Below are 20,338 nucleotides of genomic sequence, written 5' to 3' on the forward strand. Positions count from 1 at the left end.
ATCACGTTACAGACTATCTCGCGTACGGCAGAATGTTATTTCAACAGACTATTAAAACATAATGCACCACTGCAGTCGCGAAGAGTGCACTTATATAAGACAGAAAAAATATTTTTCACATTACTACTATTGCAGGCGCGAGTATCTACGTGCCGAACACAAATGCCGGTGGTGTACGAGCTGAAATAGACTCGCGGGATAAAAATCTAAAAATCGCTTTATCGAAAGTCCGAAACGGAACAACGCGGAACGGACGTCCGACACCGCAAAGGGCGTACGCGCGTGCAGGACGCGCCGTAATATAATATAATATGCCGTAGGAAGGCATAGAAAGGAACAAAACTGCACTCTCTCTCTCTGTATATATATATGTGTGTGTGTGTGTGTGTGGTGAAACTTCGGACGTGTATTCTATAATCTCATTTGATATTGTATACGCGCGAAATGTCGCGGGTGGACGGAAAAACGGGCCGCAAAGGAAAGAAGGGCGCGCGCGCGCTTACACTGTACATTATAATATTATATACGCACGTGAAACTCGCGGGCGCACGGCGTATGTGTGCATACAACAGCACTCTATATACGACGGTACGATGTAATATTATGCCGAACGGTCTCTCGTAGGAGGATGCGTGCGCGTGAACGTCGAAGGGGGCCGGCGGCGGCGGCGTTTTGCGGTATAGCGCGACGAGCGAGGGCGGCGGCGAGGAAGGGGCGCCAAAAGTCCTCCGGTCGTTACGTCGGACACATACACGTAGGGTGGTGGCGGCGGCGGCGGCGGTGGGCGCCGTATTTTAACACCGGCGTCGTCGTCGTCGTCGTCGTCGCCGCCGCCGCCGCCTCCTGAACAAGCGTTGACCGGCGACGGCGTCCCCCACCAACGCCGCCGCAACCGCGTCGGGTCCAACACGCACACGCACACTCGCAAGCGCGTGTCGTATACACACAAACGCGGACGCACACGCACACACGCGGCGCGCCCGCACAGTACGTCGACGCGAGCTCCGTACGTGTGTGTGTGCGTGTGTGCGTGTTGACGCCGTTGCGTGAAACCGTCGACGCTTGCCGATTGGCCGGGCCGGTCTCGACCAATCCGGACGCGACTCTCATTAACACTCGACCGGGGCGTCGGTGTTGTCACATCGCCGCCGCCGCCACACAGTCAGTCGGCACCGAGCGCGCTAACCGTTGTCGTTGTCGTCGTCGTTGTTGTTGTTGTTCTCGTTATCGTTGTCGCTTTTGTCGTCGTTTTTGTGGTCGTAGTAGTAGTGTGACGGCGATTCGTCTCTACTCGGCCCCTCGTGTTTTTACATATTATTCGCGCGCACACACACGATCACTGTCATAATTATTAACGTTAATTGTACGTATGTGTACAAAAAATATTTTAATAATAATCGTCGCGTTTAATATTTTTTAAACTCTTTTCGCGTTCGACGCTCGAAAACACTCCGTCGAAACCGCGCGCGAACAACAACGATCGACCGTGTCTCGCGTGTGATTGCCGATAAAAATAATATTTTTCCGGAACAACGTCGAAACGAATCACAATAACAATCGAAAAATATAATACAGCGAAGAAAACATACATTTCGCTTTGCGCTGGATTTTTTTTTCCTTTTCCGTGCTCCGTCAATCACTCGCGGTAAACATTTGTGAATGCTCGTACAGGAGTCTGGTCCACCGTAGTGGCTGGGTCAAACGGTAACGGCGTGGACGGCGTGGCTGTTATGCGGTTCGAGCAAGCGGACCTCAGGTGCCGGTCACCCCGTGGGGCACCGGACACCCCGCAGACCGCTGCCGCTATGACCGGCGGCCAACGTTCACCAGACACATCGTACACGGCGGCCCGCGCGTCGTCCACCGATTTTTCCGTCAGCTCGCTGCTGACGAACAACAACAACAGCAGCAGTGGCGGCGCGCCGCCGTCCACGGTGCAGCAGCAAGCCGGTGGCCAGCAGCAGCAGTACCCGCCGCCGCCTCCGCCGCCTCCCGGTCTGTCGGCCGCAGCGGCCGCGGCGTACGCCATGGGCGCCTGTTATCCGGGAACCATGATACCCATGCCAAAGATGCACCACGCGCCGCATCACCCGGGCGCCGGTAGCTATCCGGCCGAAGAGATGCTCGCGTTGGCCGCGGCCGTCGCGCACGGCGTCCACCATCCACACCCGGCGGCCGCGCTACCCCGTTCCGTGGTCAGGCCCGAGGACGACGGCGTGGTCGACGATCCCAAGGTCACGCTGGAGGGCAAGGATCTGTGGGAAAAGTTCCACAAACTCGGCACCGAAATGGTCATCACCAAATCTGGCAGGTCGGTCTCGATAAAAAATAATAATACAATATTTACTACCTATTATACTTCATTTTTATCACAATATTAATGTATCCTTATAAGGTACCTTATAATGTTAAAATTTTTACTTAAAGTCTGGTATTGAGTTTGTGAGTAGGTAACGCGTAGGAATTAATATACCCAATAGGTATAACGCGTAATCATATTCTATTATCGATAAATGCAGTTGGGTACTACCTATCATGCAATAATTAATATATCTGATAAGCATATTAGTATGCTGATTTTGTCTTTTTGAAAATAATCGTATGGGTACGCTTTAGGCCAATTTTTTTTAATCGTGCGTGTCCATAATATTATTATTGATAATAATCAGAATTTTTCTATCGTAACCCATTAACGATGGTCCTATAATCTGTATGATTTAATGATTTATATCATATTTACTCATGAGATTCGCAGTAGTAGGTAATAACAATAGCCAATAGGTATTATTAATTTTATTATAAATAGCTAATACAGCTTAGATACACCGACATTTTATTGCTATAGCTCTAAATATTAATTTTATTGAAAATTTTTATCATTTAAATGTTTAATATTTTACTTTATTAAAATAATATAACAATATCATAACCATAATTAAATTTTATATGTTTACGGATTTTATTTTTAACTTTCAAGTTCATAGTTTTTCTTTCTTTTCACCATAATTATTACTTTTTGTACACCTGTATAGATTGTAATATCTCAAAATAAAGTCATATTTAAAAATAAAAAAAAATTTAAACTTTTTGATCGATTTCTTAAATATTATATTGAAATCAAAATATGTTGGTTATTTATCTAATTTATTTTTCATAATAAGTTTCAACCATCAATCATTAATCAAATTAAAATATAATTCACAAGATGTATAAAACCTAATAAAATAGTATTTTTGAAAAAAGTACAAAGGTTGCATAAAAATGTGATTTTTTTAACGACTTTATTTTTAACTTTAATCTCTCCGTGCCATCGCGCTTAAGAATAGTTGTCGTTCAGGTATAATGTAAGATATTGTAATTATATCATAGTCTATAATGTTATTGTTATATATGGGTAAACAATAAACGTTACCTTGGGGCTATAAGGAAAAGCTGTCGCTCAGCCGACACGACCAAATCGCCTTAAACATTATACATCGTAAATATATATATACGTGTGCAGTGTGTGTGTGTACCATCTTGGCGCCAGACGACAATTAAATCCAACATTATGGACGCGTTTCCATTATGATGATGTTGTTGATGATAACGATGATGATGAGTACGACGACGATGTGCCTAATTACTATACTGACGTCGTCGCTACTGTTTTTTAACTGCTGCGGTAGTAGCGTAGTAGTTAGTAGTAGCACCGTGTTAAAAAATAAATAGTTATAAATGGTTTTGGCGATTTCTTCTATAAATTATTGTACTGACACGCGAATCGCATACGGAAAATTTATTATATTTAACCTTAGGTGCGTGTTGGAACTATGGGAGAATGTGGTTATTCCGTAAATATCCGTCACTCTCTTCGTTTGTTATGTAGTATTAATATTTTGGATTTTAACTCGTATTTCAGTTGGTCGCATTGACAAAAATTTGATCGTACCTACAATATTTAAACATTACCTAAATATAATTTATTGTTATTGTTTTCGATGTTATTTGATAATTCGGAAAAGTGTTATTTTTATATTTATGCACGTTTCTATAAGTTCAAACGCGTCGATTATATAATAAAACACGTGTAATGTATGGGTATTTTAATATTTCATATTTACAATTTCATTATTATTGTTGATATTTGCTTCTACCTGCTTTCTCAGCAAACAATAATCGGTTTCGTTTAGTTATACTCGATTTAGATGCAAATGCATTTTATCCAACCGCATAATAACAGAATAAATATAACGCCGAATTAATATGATACTAACAGCGGTTATTTTCTATTTGAATAAATTGATCAGTTTGAAATTTAAATAACATACATTAGTCAATTGGGATGTACCTATTTGTTATTTATAGTAATTAATAATGTAGGTAATACCGATTATAAAATTCTAGTCTTATATTTGTTTACATATTTGGCATTTTAGTCATGTTTAATATTTATTTATAGATAGATACATATTTCATTGCCCAACAATTTTGTGCGCGTACCTAATGATATTATATATTATCTAAATATTAATATTGATCGTTTTAAATTAAATACTGTAAATAAAAAATATTTATTTTTTTAATTTATTTATTTAAACTTACAATGTGTCAACATATTACATGTTATAACAAGGTATTATTTATTTAATAAAATAAAAAATATTTTTCACAGCTAAAAAAAAAAAAGAAATTTGTGAATATTTTTTCTGTTTTTAGAATCGGTTATATTTATTATCTATTATTTACTTCAATATGCATTTAAATTGTTGACTATGTTGACAGTGTTGACACCATTCTACGATTAGGTTGACAAGGTTATAGAACCAATTATTTGTTAAGTTACATGATTCATATAGTGTAAATGATGGATATTTCTAGAGTCCAGTTGCATATATATATAAAAGTGTTTTATATAAACTTTTATTAAATATTCAAGAATAGCACTTGAATGGCTTGCTTTTATGTTTAAAGTGGATATTATTTACCCAATTATTTATAATACAGATTTTAATTAAATATAATTTTTTTTTCTGCATATGTTTTTCATGTTTTTGCAAAGAATACTTTACATTAGGTATCCAAACCTTTACTTTTACAATATAAACACTATTGTAAATTTGTTGCAAATTCAACATTCAAACCAGATTACTTCCTAATTTTTGATTTTATTTATTTATTAATTAAATTTTTTATATCCTCTTCCGCGTTTAAAACGTTTAATGGATGTCTCCTTACTCATGTTTTTAGTTGTTAACATAATTCTCGTCATCTATACCCTTATTGTACTTTGTAGATATTGCATAGATTGTGTGTAACTTTGAAAAATAATACAAATTAATGTGAAGGTACCCATTTATAAGTGTGAGTAACATCATAAATTAAAAAATATATTAAGTTTTTTGTTAACGATTTTTCAATCATTTTCATTTTTTGCAGTTATTATGATGTTTATTATCTTAATTACTTTTTTTTGTTCTCTGTTTAAATTTACCACGGTAATATTTTTAACAAAAGACTATTGTATTTATTGATTTGAATCAAAATAAAACTAAAAAATACTCTAGTTTACATATATAACCTAAATGTATAATATTATTCTACATTTTGAATATTGGCTTCAACGATTGATGTAGACATTATAGTTTTATTTATTTAGTTAAAGCAGATTTCCTATTTATTTAGACAATGGGTTATAGTACCTAGTAGTTGTATAAAAATAATTGTATAAAGATAATACAGATATATTATATTAACATAAAACTTTCATTGAAGTTTTGAACAATCTAAAATAATAAAATAATGAATTAGGTACCTTTCAACATATTAAAATTAATATTTAGTATTACATAGAAATTAGAAATCTAGGTAGTTAAAACAATTTTTTACCTACAAATAAATAAACATTTATTAGTCTGTGAATTATGTATTATAATTAAATAATGAAAAGGTTTTATATTGAACATTTTATTAGAATCACTAAATATATATTTAATAATGTTATATTTACTAAGTATGTTACTGTTGAAATGTTAATTTAGTTAATAACTAGTTAATTTAATGATAAATTTATAACGAATTTATATAAAGTACCTAAAATAACATTTCATACAAATTAAATGTTTATAACAATTTATTGTAAAGCCACTAGGTGTCTCCAATGAGAGATTTCCTACCATGTTATCATTAGTTCATAGATTTTCTTTCTTTTCACCATAATTATTACTTATTATACACCTCTGTATAGATTGTAATATTTCAAAATAAACTCATATTTAAAAAAAAAAAAAAAACAAAAACAAAAAAAATAACAATAGATGAAAAATTGTATAAGGTATTTAGTTTTATACAAAAGATCCATCATGACAATTATTATAAGTAGGCACCTATTTGATATGAAGTATTCTGTACTAATCATAATGTAATAAATAATAATGATAAGTAATCAGATAATTGGTATTGTCGCTGGCGCAGTGGTCAATGGCATTATAAAAAACGTTATATATAAACATATAGGAATGTGTAAAATTGTATAAATTAATAATACCTTGGTATATATATTTTTAATGTAAAATTTGCATAAACAGTAATTTGTATTCTTAAAAACATAGAATTAATTGCAATAACATTGCGTTTATGTTGTATGCCGATAATATATACTGATCAAGTGTTGAGATAAAAATCAATGTTTTTTTGTATTTAGCATTTCAATCGCGTAGAAGATACTCATGAATGGTAATTTTTCTTTAAAGACCTCTTATTCTCTGTTTGAAATAAAAAAATAATATTTGCTCGTTCATCTCGCACTTCTATACTGTACGCTTTTTGAAGTATATTTTTTACTACCGTACACGCGCATTCGCAGAATCGTATACGTATAATATTGTATTTTGGTTCTATATTATTTCTACAGAAACGATTAATGTATGCATACGACTACCGTATATGTGAAACATTGAACGAAGACAACATTTTGTAATTTTATTGTTAAAAATCATCTGGTACTAGAAAAATTAAAGAATTTTTTTTCTCGTGGGTTCATCAACTATATTAAGTAAAGAATTTTAAACATATACACTTGATGATAACAAATTATAGTGTGTACAATAAAAATAATTCCAAATGTTAAAAACATAACAAAGTCAAGTAGGTACAATGTTGAGTTGATTAAAAAAACTAACGATTTTAGTAAACTGCCGTTTGCTTACCGTTGCCTTATTTGTACATTTAATATTACTTAATTTTAAAACGTATTTCCTGTATGGTAGATGTCGAGTGCGTTGCTGTTTGTCGTTCAGCTGTAGTTATGTTATCCGTCGCGTATAAAATTTCAGATACCCTAAAACTGTTGATAATTATAATATGCGTTAATAGAATCAGCTTCAAATACTTATATGCAGTGATAATACGCATTATTGCAGTCGACATTTATATAATATATATCATACTAAATAAACCTACGCGGCGTTACCTATACATGCACATTGCACACCTATTTTGTTTCTATTTTAATCCATACGATTTCTCTCGAGGCTTATCGCTTATAGGGTTTAGGAAATAACTATAATAATAATAATCATATTATTATTAATAGTTAGCGACGATGATCACAATAAGTATATTGTACAGGTCATAACACTCGTAAAAGACACAATAATAACATTAAAGTATCTGCAATATACACATACATACATGGACGCGTACGAGTGTACGACCATGACGACAGGGTACATACGGCGCGTTAACGGATAAAATATACTAATCAACACGATAATATAGTCACACCTATGTTATTGTTGTATATCATTTACGTACGTTCGGTTTGCTTTACAAGAAAACACAAGGCCGACGACTTGCAACGCATATTTTTTCGTCAAAATATGGACAAAATACGAAATGGGATTAATTGGTTTGCCGGAGTTTGCTGCTCGCGCGTATCATCGCAATATTATTATATTATGTGCGCTCGTCGTATAATAGCTTGTGTGTGTGTGTGTGTGTGTGCATGTGCATATGTAGTGCGTGCGTGCGTGTATGCGTCTAGTGTTACAACAAGGGGTAGAGACCGGTAGCGGCGTCGGCGGCCGAGTGAATGGGGGCATACATCCACACACACACACTAACACGTATTTACGATTATACGTATATTATAATGTATATATAATAATATACACAGACGTGCAGTACACACACACACACTCACACACCGTGTTAACGGGGTGGCGGCTATATGGTTATGGTTTAGTGCAACGGTAGTAGGGTAGGTGGTGGGGGTGGGCGAGCGGCGTTTTTTTTTTTTCAACGGCAACAATGGACTTTCCCTCCTCTCGTCGTCCGCCGTACGTTACTGTCGGCGGACTATAATATAGGAGAAGGCGGCGGCGGCGGCTCCTTGACAATATATTATAAAAGTGTGCGTGCGTGCGTGCGTGTGTTCTCCCGGTAATAGTCGTAGTCGTCGTCGTCCTAAGTCTATGTGTGCGTGCGTGTGTGTACGACGTAAAAAAATAATAATAGTAAAAAACGAATCTATGTGCGCACGGTTTGTGCTGTGCAACGCGCGTTATATAGGCGCGCGACACACACACGCACGCACGCACGCACGGCGTTTCTCCTCTATATCCGCTCTCTTTTGTTCTATTCGCGACGACGCGTTGTTTTATTATTTTATCGATCGACGTGTGTGTGTGTGTAGGCCGCGGCTAGTGCTCGGTGTATTCGTGTCGTTCGGAAAACGTTATTCAAATGCGAAGAAAGGAAAAAAAAAAATGGGAAATATTATCAAAAACCGTGTTCGTTTCGAACGAGAGCGAAGAAAGACGGGCGCTCGCGTGTCGGGCAGGGACTGATCGCGTCGCGCATGTCCCGTCCTTTATAATAATAAATTATCATAATTCTAGGCGTCGCGTTTTTAACACCTCGCCATAACACCTTATTACATATATTATATCAGAACGCAATAATATAATATTATATAATGGTTTAGTACTCGCGCACGATCGTCGTCGTCGTGTCTTACGGGCAAAAACCATCAGATAATTACATACGTCGTCATCGTCATCATCGTCATCATCATCATCATCATCATCATGTTATTATCGTCCATCTGTGCATCTCGTATATCTTTGACCGCAAAAACCGTGTGTTGTTGTCGGTCGGTCGGTCGGTCGATATTTGTTTTGGTTTTTTATTTCTCCTGGTGGAGTAGTTGTCGTCGCGTCTCCGCCTGTCGGTCACATTCGTACATCGTAATAACATGTGCCAATTCAGTAATATTATATTAATTCGTGTACACGCTTCACAACATGCGCGGGTTACAGCCGCCAAAAGTGGGAGTCTGCGTTTGTGCGTGCGTGCGTGCGCGTGTGTGCATAACCTCACTTCACTTTATTATATACACACACCGTACATTTATTATATACACGTTAAACACGTAGTCGTGTACGTATAATATATATATATATAATACGACTACCATACATACACACACACACACACTTTGCGCGTAATTACCACCGCGGCGGCGGCGGCTAACCGGTCAATAATAATATAACGCGCCGAGGTCAACGTCAACCACGACGCGAGGCGCCGCGTCGGCCGCCGCCACAGCCGGGAAAATCCTGCCCGCGATAATGATATCGTTACGATTTCCGTGCAACACACACTCGCGCGCGCAGGCCGACGGTTTTTGGGTACCTACGACGGAAGTCGTCGCAATCGTCGTCTGCCGTCGATATCCTTTCCGAATATGGGTAGGTGTATAGGTGGTAGTTTGGTGGTTGTCGAACGAGCGAGACGTGTGTTTAAGTCTACACGAATTCCACCTAATTAGCCAGCCCCATCGCGGCGGAGGAGGAACACACGACGAACGATGTTGTTTTCCTGTTTGTATGGGTTACCACCGTATAATCATAGGTATGTGTGGATAAACACAGGTACCCACATTGTTTTACACGACGTGCCTGTTATTATTATAATGTACATATTATTATATTGGTGAAGCGTATGATGTATATTACGGTTGTTCGTTACAGATAACGAAAATACCTGTTCGGGTGTCGATTGGAAATTTAATACCGTTCGATGTCGTTTTATACCGTCGGTCAAGTGTACACGTTATACGACGACGTGTTCCTTCCGTCAAAGGCGTCGTTTGATCCCGTAACGCATTTTTCTTCTAGAATATCAACCGCCGTGTTGGCGCCGCGCTGTCGGGTCGAGGGAATGAGCGATACCCCGGCAGAACTGCATAATTTTATTATAATGAGTAGTATAGGTTACGGTTCCCGACGTATATTATAATATCGTCCGACCACGGTATGTAATATGGTACCGGACTTTGATTGTACCACGATATATATGCGCCGCATGTATAGGTATTCGGTCTGTGTTTTTCCGATCGGGCCGCGTGTTCATCGCATCACAGTATCATTGTGTGTGTGTGTGTGTGTACGACGTTAAGTCATTTATTGCGATGCGATTACGTAACACGTACTGTACCAATACATCAGTGATGTTAATATCCACATTTTTAAATAGGGTGAATATTAAATCCACATAAAAGTTTATGGGGTTTAAATCCTCGCGTTGTTGTTAGAGATTTAAATCAATTATCAAATTTGTTGAATTTCGTCGAATAATTTTCATCAACATTTTATGAGTTAATTTGTACTAACCCATACTACTTAGTACCTACCCATGTATACATATATATATATATATATAATTTCAAAAGTATTAAGTTGTAGGTACTTATTACCGTATGTAATTATGTATTATACGTATGAAGTGCCCAACCTATATATAGGCGTGTAAAATAATGAGAAAATTATTTCATTCACGTTTGTTACATATTATATAATATGTGTGCGATGTTGATAATTTGTCTCGTGTGGATGGCTATTAAGTAGACTATTATCGCGCGAGCTGGATGAAGCTGCCCTCCGGCAGGGTGCGTGTATCGCGTCTCGGTCGCCGTACATTATCATTACCTATATTGTCTTGAGTGTGTGCCGTGTAGAAATTTCGTGAGTGGAACAACGAACACGCGACGACGTCTACACAGGGCGTATAATATCGTACCATATTATAATTTGTGTATATTTACCAACGTCTAAAAAAAAAAAAACCGGCTAAAACAACACATATTAACTGCAACTATTCCGATATGATTTCGTTCAATTTTGTTTAATTTAGTTTCTGATTTTGGTATATTATGATTTTTAATAATAAAAACTTGAAATGACGGTTTTAAAAATAAAAAAAGTTTCTATTACGGTTATCATTAACGATATTAAGCGGCAGTTTCAGTGTGATTAATATATTACTAAATAAAAAAAATTAACCAAAAAACGATCAAAGTTATTAATATGGACAAAAAATATGTGTTTAGCGCATGTATCTAAGAATATTAAATAAAGTTCTCAGCATTCTTTACCAAATTATTATATTTTGTTAGTTATTAAATTATAATGCATAATAATTAATAATACATAATAGTTTATAATTATACCTATTCTTTGCCTCTAATTTGGCCTAACAATTTCCGCGTGAGTTTACCGATTTTTTTAAATTAAATATTTCATTTTTATTTAACTTTTACAACGCTGCTATCATATCGGGGGGGGGGGGGGTATAGATTTAGAGCAAGTATGGTAACCGAACGGATACCTATGCAGCTGGGATAACCACTTAGCCCAACGACTCGTAGGTTTTTTTTGCTCGGCTTCCGCGTCTATATCGTAGGTAAGCAAATTATAATATTACCCCATTTCTCGGGGTATTTTTTTTTCTATTTTAAAAATATATTTTCCGCTCGTTACCCGTTTGTGGCGGTGGATGCGTCGACTTTAGTGTAGAAGTATACAAGTACAATAGACGTGCATGATGTGTGAGTGAGTACCGAGTGTCGAGTGATGTGTATATATTATATAATATACAGCACTATATATAGGTACTTGCATCACCTCGGCGGTACCGCGTCTGATAATTGTGCGATAATAATAAAAACAACGAAAAGTGAGATAGAGAACAGTGACGAGACGAGAAGAGGAGATGATGGCTGTGGTCTAACAATATTAATATTATTACGACGTCGAGATTACGAACGTGTTTGAGATATGAGCAAATTCAGAGCGAGAGTAGTATTGCAGTGTACCGTATTATAGTATAGTGTAACAACGGGGCGGTGGTGTGATGATATATAAAGTTGATGTTTGCCGCCGGCGACGAAGCTCGTGGCGGCGGCGACGGTGGCGGGCTGAAGGGAAACGGGAAAATTGGACGTGATTAAATAATTGCGTGAGCGGCAGCGTTTGTGTGGTCTCGCGCAATTAGAGCAATTGACTAGATTGAAATCGGTATTACTATACAAACTCGGTATATAATATAATATAACTGCGGACGAGAAGCGTGTTTTTGATGTGTTATGCGACGTGCGACTCGTCGACAAAAATCAAATTTGAATCGAATTTAGCGCGGCGTGCGTTATTGTTATGGTTATTTACGAGTAGGAGGTATAAAAAATGTTATATTGGTAGACTATAGGTAGAGGTCGGATGTGACGATGACTATTATAATATTATTATTATGTGTGTTGTGCGCGTCACGTATACACCGTCGCACACCGAAACTCGTCGCCGTACTTGTGTTTTTATATATCACTTTAACACTGTCTTGCCGGTATATATTAAATCATTATTTAAAAAGAAAATGTATTTGACTTCTCCCTCCCCCCCCGTGTATATTATATATTGTGTATCATGTACACTGTACTGCTGTAGCTCACTGTGCTATATTATATGGGTCATTGTAAAAATCTGATTGCGCGTAAAACTTTAATATAGGAAGCATAATATAATGTTATGTGTGCGTATATATGTAGAGAAAGACTCATTTCAAGGGGCAAACACTGTAGTTTGTTATAGTTGTAACGATTTGGGGTGCAGAAACGCGATGGTCATGTTTTTTTTCTGTAATACTGTGTGTAGTTATAGTTCGTATTATACGACGGGCGCGTGTACACTTCCCTCGGACTGTATAGTTCCCGCCCCCCATAACGAAAACCAACAATAATAGTCCTTGATTTTCGCTTTCGTTTCATATCGTATATATACAAAGTATATAATATAAGTATATAGGCATTATGTAGGTTTATTACTCCTATAGTCCTAATATCTTCCGGTGAGTGGGATTCAAAATACTGTCGGCAGCGATGGTTGGTTTGGTATGTGTACAGCGATAAAAATAAATAAAAAACACGTGAAGAGTCTAATTTATTTTTAATTCTCAGTTCGGCCAAGTAGGAACAACTCCTCTTCCGCGCGAATCGTGTGTGCAAATTTATTACACGCAATGTAATGTCTGACCAATAACGCGACGAGGAGGGAGAGATGTTATGCAGAACGATAAGACGTGTGTGAACTGACTGTGCGGGTTTTCCTGTACGTACTTCGCGATCAATTCGTCATCGATACACAATAATAATATGTAATACAACGATTAAATTTGTGCGGAGAACACGTTATTAATAATAAGCAGGCTTGCGATAGGTGGTGGCGTGTACACGTTACATAAAATTAGTGTATATAAATAATTTATAGGTGTAGGTATAAAAAAAAAAAAAAAGTTTAATCGAGAAAAACTGTTACGTTTTGAAATCGAAAAACACAAAACCGCGACCCGACCGTGTGTAATATATTGTATTATTAATATAATATAATATATATAATGGTAAACACACACGCCTCGTGTATATATATGGTAGGTCGGCCGACCGGCGGCGGTCAGGCGCCTCTCGTTGTTCGTGAGGAGACGACTATCGCGCGTATCGATCGGTAAAAGTGATTTTTTTTCCTCTCTCCTCTCTTCCAACCGCGTGTAACCCGTACGCGCGGCGCACACCTCGGCTCGCGTGGTAGTGCAGCAGTCTTCAAACCGCGTTCTCGCTCGCGTCTATTATATTATTATAACGACGATGACTACGACGCGCTTTTAATATTTGGTCTCGTGGAATTTTTTTTTTTTTTTTTCTTATCGTTATTTTATAATCGTGTAATAATAATAATAATAATAAAATATAAATAATACCTCCGTGTGTTAGGAATGTGCGTGTGTGTGTGTGCGGACGCGCGTCCGCGATCCACCGTGTTCCAATATGCGTTGGCTACAGCAAGAGAGAGAGCGAGCGAGAATCGAGACGTGTCTTGTTAGTGTGTGTGTGTGTGTGTGTGTGTTGGATGGTGTAAACCAAAAACAAACAGGGCGAAGGCGAGAGACCCGGTAATTATAACATCCATCAAAAAAAAAAAAAAATGAAAAAAATAAAACGCTAATGATAGGGTACCACCATACTATATATCCGCGGCCGGGCGGGCGATCGTAGCTCGTTATCCCGTCGTCGACGGTACAGAGTAAATAGTGCGCCGGCGAAACGTACGCGTACCACGACCAAGTGTATAATATATATTATATATATATATATATATATATAAAATATGTAATATGTACATAGCTATAAGTATACGTCGTGTGCACGTAATAATACTATTCAGTTGTGTTCGGCGGGGCAGTGGTTCTCAACCGATTGCACATCGTTCGCGCGCCAGTCACTTCCGCCGGCCCGGTGAGCTCTTTGCCCACCACTGGGGGCATGCACGTATCGCAACCAGTTTACCGCGGTTGCCGTGCACTTATTATATTTTTTTATTATTTTTGTCGTCTCTCTCGCTCTCTTCTCCACTCTCTCCTTCTTGCCGAACACACCACGACGACCGTACTACTATAGTCTTTGGTGGCCGTCATCCTCCCGTTCGCCGCCCGCCCTCCCCGGCCATTCCGGTATCGGCTCTACATGGGAGGGCTTAATTATTCCATCAACGGACCCACGTCGAAGGGGCGTGGCTACAATGGTATTGTGTGTGTGTGTGTGTGTGTGTGTGTGTGTGGTTGTAGTTGAAGTTGTGCGAAAATAAACAATATAATATAAATCATATTAAAAAACTTAACCTATGATATCCGAGTGTACCGCGCGCCTCCGCGCTAGATCATCATCGTTGTTTTCCTAGGGTTTTCGACTATATTTTTGTGGACTGTAGTTGGTTATTTTCCTGCGATTTCCCACGTTCCGTAGTTTGTACACATCCCCGACATAAAATTATTATTTTGAATATTTAAGTCTTCAGTCGATTTTAAGTCGAAAAATTTGTATCTACCATTTGCAACGTCTGTATATTATATTATTATATTAATAATTTTAATTATCGTTTGTGCTCACGTTAATAATCAGCGTATTGGACATCAAATATTGGGGTAGTGGCAAAAAAAGAAAACGCTAGAAATAAATGAGCCGATTAGCTTATATTTAGTCAATTCGGGGACCATATTTTGATCGTCAGTGAAGATATAATTTTATTTCTTATATCCATAGCTCTGCAAAATGTAATATACCGCATTGTTGGGTAGGTATATTATAATAAATAACTTGTATGTAGTCGACGATATGATTAATATTTTAAATTTTAATCACGCTCAGGTTTTCGCGCAGTCGTTTAGATCCGTATAGTGTAATACCTATGTATTAAACGAATTATAACGAGTTTCAATTGTTGATTTATTCTGATTAACACCGCTGCCAACAAAATGTTGTTGTTCTTATTGACGTTCGCGTTATAAATTAAGTGTACAAAATATTATGTATTATATATTGGTGTATACGAAACACAGTAACGTTAAATTATCACTATACGCACGAGGTCGTGACGGTTTTATCGATTTATTATTATTTTTTTTTTTTAATTCACTATTCCCAACGTGTATTCTTCCGACAAATGATTCGGTACACTATAGGTGTAAAAAAATCACACGCGTGAAATCGCGGAACTATGATGGTCGATGAATATTTTGTATACGCGTGTCCGAGTACCTAAATTATACGATTGCAATTTGCATAATCCCAATTAATATGCGTGCGTTATCGTTGATAGGAATATCCCGCGTTATATTTATATAACGAATCCATTCGTATATAAATTTGTACACGGTATACAATTTAATGGTTAGATTTACTCAAGCAAACAAAAAATGTATCGCCCACCCGTTTATTTAAATCTGTGAACTTTGCCACTTTATTGACACACACAAATATACGAACCTATTTATTATATTCCTAATAACTGGGTACGGTTTTTGACTTGAAGAACAAAATACATAATATTATTATTATTGATTTATCATTCGATATTCGGCCGGCTATACTATGTTATGCACCCAAGAGATTACGTATGTCGATTGAAATGAAATAAAGTTATGTAATAATAATGTTTTGTATTTTTATATTCGTTTGTTATACACGGTTTGAGCATTCGTTAAATTTTCAGATTTTTGTGTTAACATCAAAAATATGTCCAGAATTATAAAGTAAAGAATAATAAAATTAATCATTGAAGTTTTGTTTGTCCCTATCATATATTTCAACTGAAGAAAAATAAAAAAAACGATAAACAGTTTTTAACCCGGTCGCTACAGCTTGTATATTTTATTAATATCATACTAATATACCAAGTTAATAGCAAAATGCTTAAAAATATTAAAAAGTATTGGCGTTATTAAATCACTTAGACGAATTCAAAAAAAATTATTTAAATCTTAACAATTTTTTGAGATCTTTTTAATCAGAACTAATTAATCGAAAGTTCAACGACACTTATGATGTTTCTCATAGTGAGTGTGAAACAAAAAAGTAAAAAATATGTGTGAGACTCACTCGCTTATATAATATATTATATATACATATCAGTCCACAAATAACACTATATTGTTTATAAATATATAATTTATAATTTATAATACAAGATTATGAATTAAATAACCAAATATTTATTGCGAAATCTAATATATAGATTAGTATAAGGAGTGTATCACATATTTCTATATATATATATTTTAAACTTCTATGGTCTATTTAATACTTTTGCTGTCTCTACTTCTCTTTCATATTCTTCCTTATCTTAATTGAATTTTCCTAATCTTTGTCTATATTTATTCATGTAGATTCAGATTTCTCAAAAAAAATGTGTTTGTTTTATACTATTGCGCGTATTTTAATTGCGGAAAATAAATTGTAAGCTTGTTCCAAGAATATAATATAATATAACATAGTATAACATAATATAATATAATGTTATTATGTACTTTAAAGTTTTGTTAAAAAAGTGTATACCTACATCTTAATATTTTTCTTTTTTTTTGCGCTTCATTACGGTGTGTACTTTCAAGTTTCAATGTAAGTTTCTTTATTTTTGTTGTAGCTTGTATTAATTAGTACTTAACGCCGTTGCCTCTACTTATTTCATGTAGGTGTATTTAAAATGTCAAACAATAATTTGCTTTATGCGTAATAGTGTTAAAAATATTATAGGCTATAGGGGGGCGTCGACAAAATCACCTCGTACCGACCGGGTCAGGCGATTTTCGAGACACGTAATATAATAATTGTATACCTAATAATGATAATAATAATAATAATAACATATAATAACTTATTTTCCAGTCTAAATTGATTTTCGTGCATTTGTTGCGAGGTTAGTAGCGACGTGATCATAACATGTATCCTTTTATTAACTATATATCTTGTTTATATACTTATACGAGTGTACAGTGATGACGTATTGATTCACGTTAGTACATAGCTTATTCATTTTAAATATCAATAAATACTAATATTGTATGCGTGTCTAATTTGCGCTCTTATAAAATCCGTTTCTTGCTATAGGAAAAAAAAATGTGGCATATGCATTGATATTATAAAATTTAAAGTTACATTCGACTGTGTACTACACAAAAAACTGTCTCGTCGTAGGTAAATGATTTTCTTTTGTATCGCTCGTGTATAAACACATGGACCGTATACGGTGAAAATCTGCATTCGCCCGGAGAGTTTGTTCGCCGGACCGTAATAAGCCAAGTACAAAGGCGCCCTCCGCGACTACCTCCCCTCACTCTTATCGGCCCGAGCTCTTTAACGTCGACAAGGAGAAAATATGGAAAAGCGCTCGTTTTTCCGGAAGAGTTTCTCGCCGTCGTGTCGCATCCGTTTGTCGTCCTACGACCCCCTTTCCTCACACTCCTTCCCTTCTCGATCATCCCGCGAGTGTCCTTAAGAAAATGTTCACACCAGGCTAATTTTCGAGTCTCGTATATATTATATATAATAATAATAATAATAATAATACGTACACTGTTACGAGCAGGACGACCCCGCGTTGTAGAATAATAATAATAATATCCTTTTGACGTGTATTATGTACACTGTCGAGTTCAGTAGTGATTATACAGTAGCGGTAGTATAGGGCTTTCGCCCTTTCTCTCTGCACACAATTATTAATATTTTTTTGCATTTCTCTCGCTCTCTCTCTCTCTCTCTCTCTCTATTTTTAACATGATATAGCAATGTGTTTTCCCCGGTGTTTAATATATGTGTATATTTGTTGTCCCACTTCATCTCGGCGTTTTCGGTCGACACCTCAAAAGACTGCACTGTTAACATGTAAAAGGACAACAGATTTTTCTCGTATTGTTTTTTTCTCCTTGCAGTTTTTTCCATAATAAACCCACTACTGGCTTTTCATAACTTGTCATCAGTTCATTCCACCCTTCTCCCTTCTTCCTTCCCCTTTCACGAAGGCCGTTTTTATTCTTTCGCCCAACGTGTTTTTTTCTGTCAAATATTTCTCATGATGTGATTGTTGTGTCCTGTGTATAATGAGCATTGCACCTATGACATATTTGTATTATATAATAATTAATAACATAGAATATGACTGTATATAGGCAACTTAAACACGTACGAGCGTATAAAACATCGCATTGAAAAATCGTTATGCGTTAATTTGAGTACACCACAATAACAAAATTAAACAAAAGATCCCGTATGTTATTAACACTTAAAAAAATATTTAAACCTTTGAGTAACATTAACCACGTCTACAACTTTTATACAAGACAAAAATTCACTTTCCAGAATTTGGCATTTCGCATCAATTCTCATGTACCTAGGTCTTAATATGATAATACTCTCCACTCTGAGCTTTTCTTCAAAGTCGTGCATGAAAAACGAAAACTCTTTGATTAAAGATTTTACAGCATATTATATACTAGCTCTTTACCATAATCCGCAAGTCCAAAACTTTGCTAAAAATTCCAGGAAGCTCTTCGAGATAACTTGAGCGGAACTGATATCTTATTTTTGAAAAAATTACATTAAAAAAATAAAATAAAATAATAAATAAGTGTATAAATGGATTAAATAAAATATATTTCATTATAATTTATAGTTATTATCAACATATGGTTTTTATTTCAAAATTATTCATGATTTTTCTTTCTCAGTGATTGTATTGAATTCTTATTTTTTTAATGTTACCTCGTTGTACATAGGTTTCATTTTTTAAATAAAACTTAGGCATGTATATGCCATATTCTTATAAATATATAAAATATTATTAATATTAGAATCAATGTACATCGCGGATTTCATTGTTATTGATTACGATGTTAAATATTTAAATTATTTTTCTTATCATCGTCGGTTGACCTTAAATTATCGTCATCGTAATTGAGTAATATTTCAAGAACAAAATCAATTTTTTATTGTTACTTTTTTTTGTTATTTGTGATTTCTGCGTATCGATTATCTCTTTAAACGGTATACGTCTCTCGCGGAATTGTTTCTCAGATATTTCGCATTATTATCCATTTGTATAATTTGTGTGTGTGTGTGTAACCTTAGCATATTGGTCGAAAACCCAATCTTTTACCGGGATTATAATATTCCAATGAATTTATTGAAGTACGAATCCCCGCAAACAGCGCGTGGCTTCACTGTACAGTCTATACAAATATTTAATATCACCATAATTATTATACTATTGAATTCCGAGAACGTGATCGACAATATATTATGACATAATATTTTAGAAATACGATACGGACACGAACGAGCGTAGGCGCCAAAAGTTCGCGAATAACTCGGCAAAGTGTGGTAATGTCTGGTGAACATATTACGTATATAACACACACAACGTACATAATTGTATGTATAATAATATCAAAGAAAATTCAATTATTCCCTGTCTTACGCGTAAAATAGTCACTGACAGAATTTTTTTTTTTATCCGAGCATATTATTGCGATTATGATTGGATATTATTGTGTACTACTAAATAGCAATTGTATAGAACTTCAAAATAATAATTATATCGTACCGAAAACCCGTATCACGTGTATCACCGTATGTATCACGCTTCTAATCGTTTTCAGAGATGTCATATTATTATTGAAATGTTATCAAATAATATTATTA

The 20,338-nt window shown here is 35.9% G+C and overlaps 1 protein-coding gene across 9 annotated transcripts in view; it reads left to right on the forward strand.

The window, feature by feature from the left end:
* The first annotated feature begins 1,035 nt into the window (after positions 1-1,035).
* Positions 1,036-20,338, forward strand: part of LOC112592292 (optomotor-blind protein-like) — a 50,691-nt gene continuing 31,388 nt past the window's right edge. For 2 of the 9 annotated variants that reach the window (XM_025336309.1, XM_025336305.1), the window contains exon 1: positions 1,043-2,311. In XM_025336309.1, coding sequence (XP_025192094.1) covers positions 1,731-2,311 — 581 coding nt within the window. In that variant the 5' untranslated portion in view covers positions 1,043-1,730. Of the gene's footprint in view, positions 2,312-14,111; positions 14,260-20,338 lie in introns of those variants that run through there. The other 7 variants (XM_025336304.1, XM_025336302.1, XM_025336303.1 and 4 more) reach the window with 7 other exon arrangements.

This window comes from Melanaphis sacchari, unplaced genomic scaffold (assembly GCF_002803265.2).
Source record: "Melanaphis sacchari strain LSU unplaced genomic scaffold, SCAv2.0 Contig167_pilon_pilon, whole genome shotgun sequence".
Classification (NCBI taxonomy): Eukaryota; Metazoa; Arthropoda; class Insecta; order Hemiptera; family Aphididae; genus Melanaphis; species Melanaphis sacchari.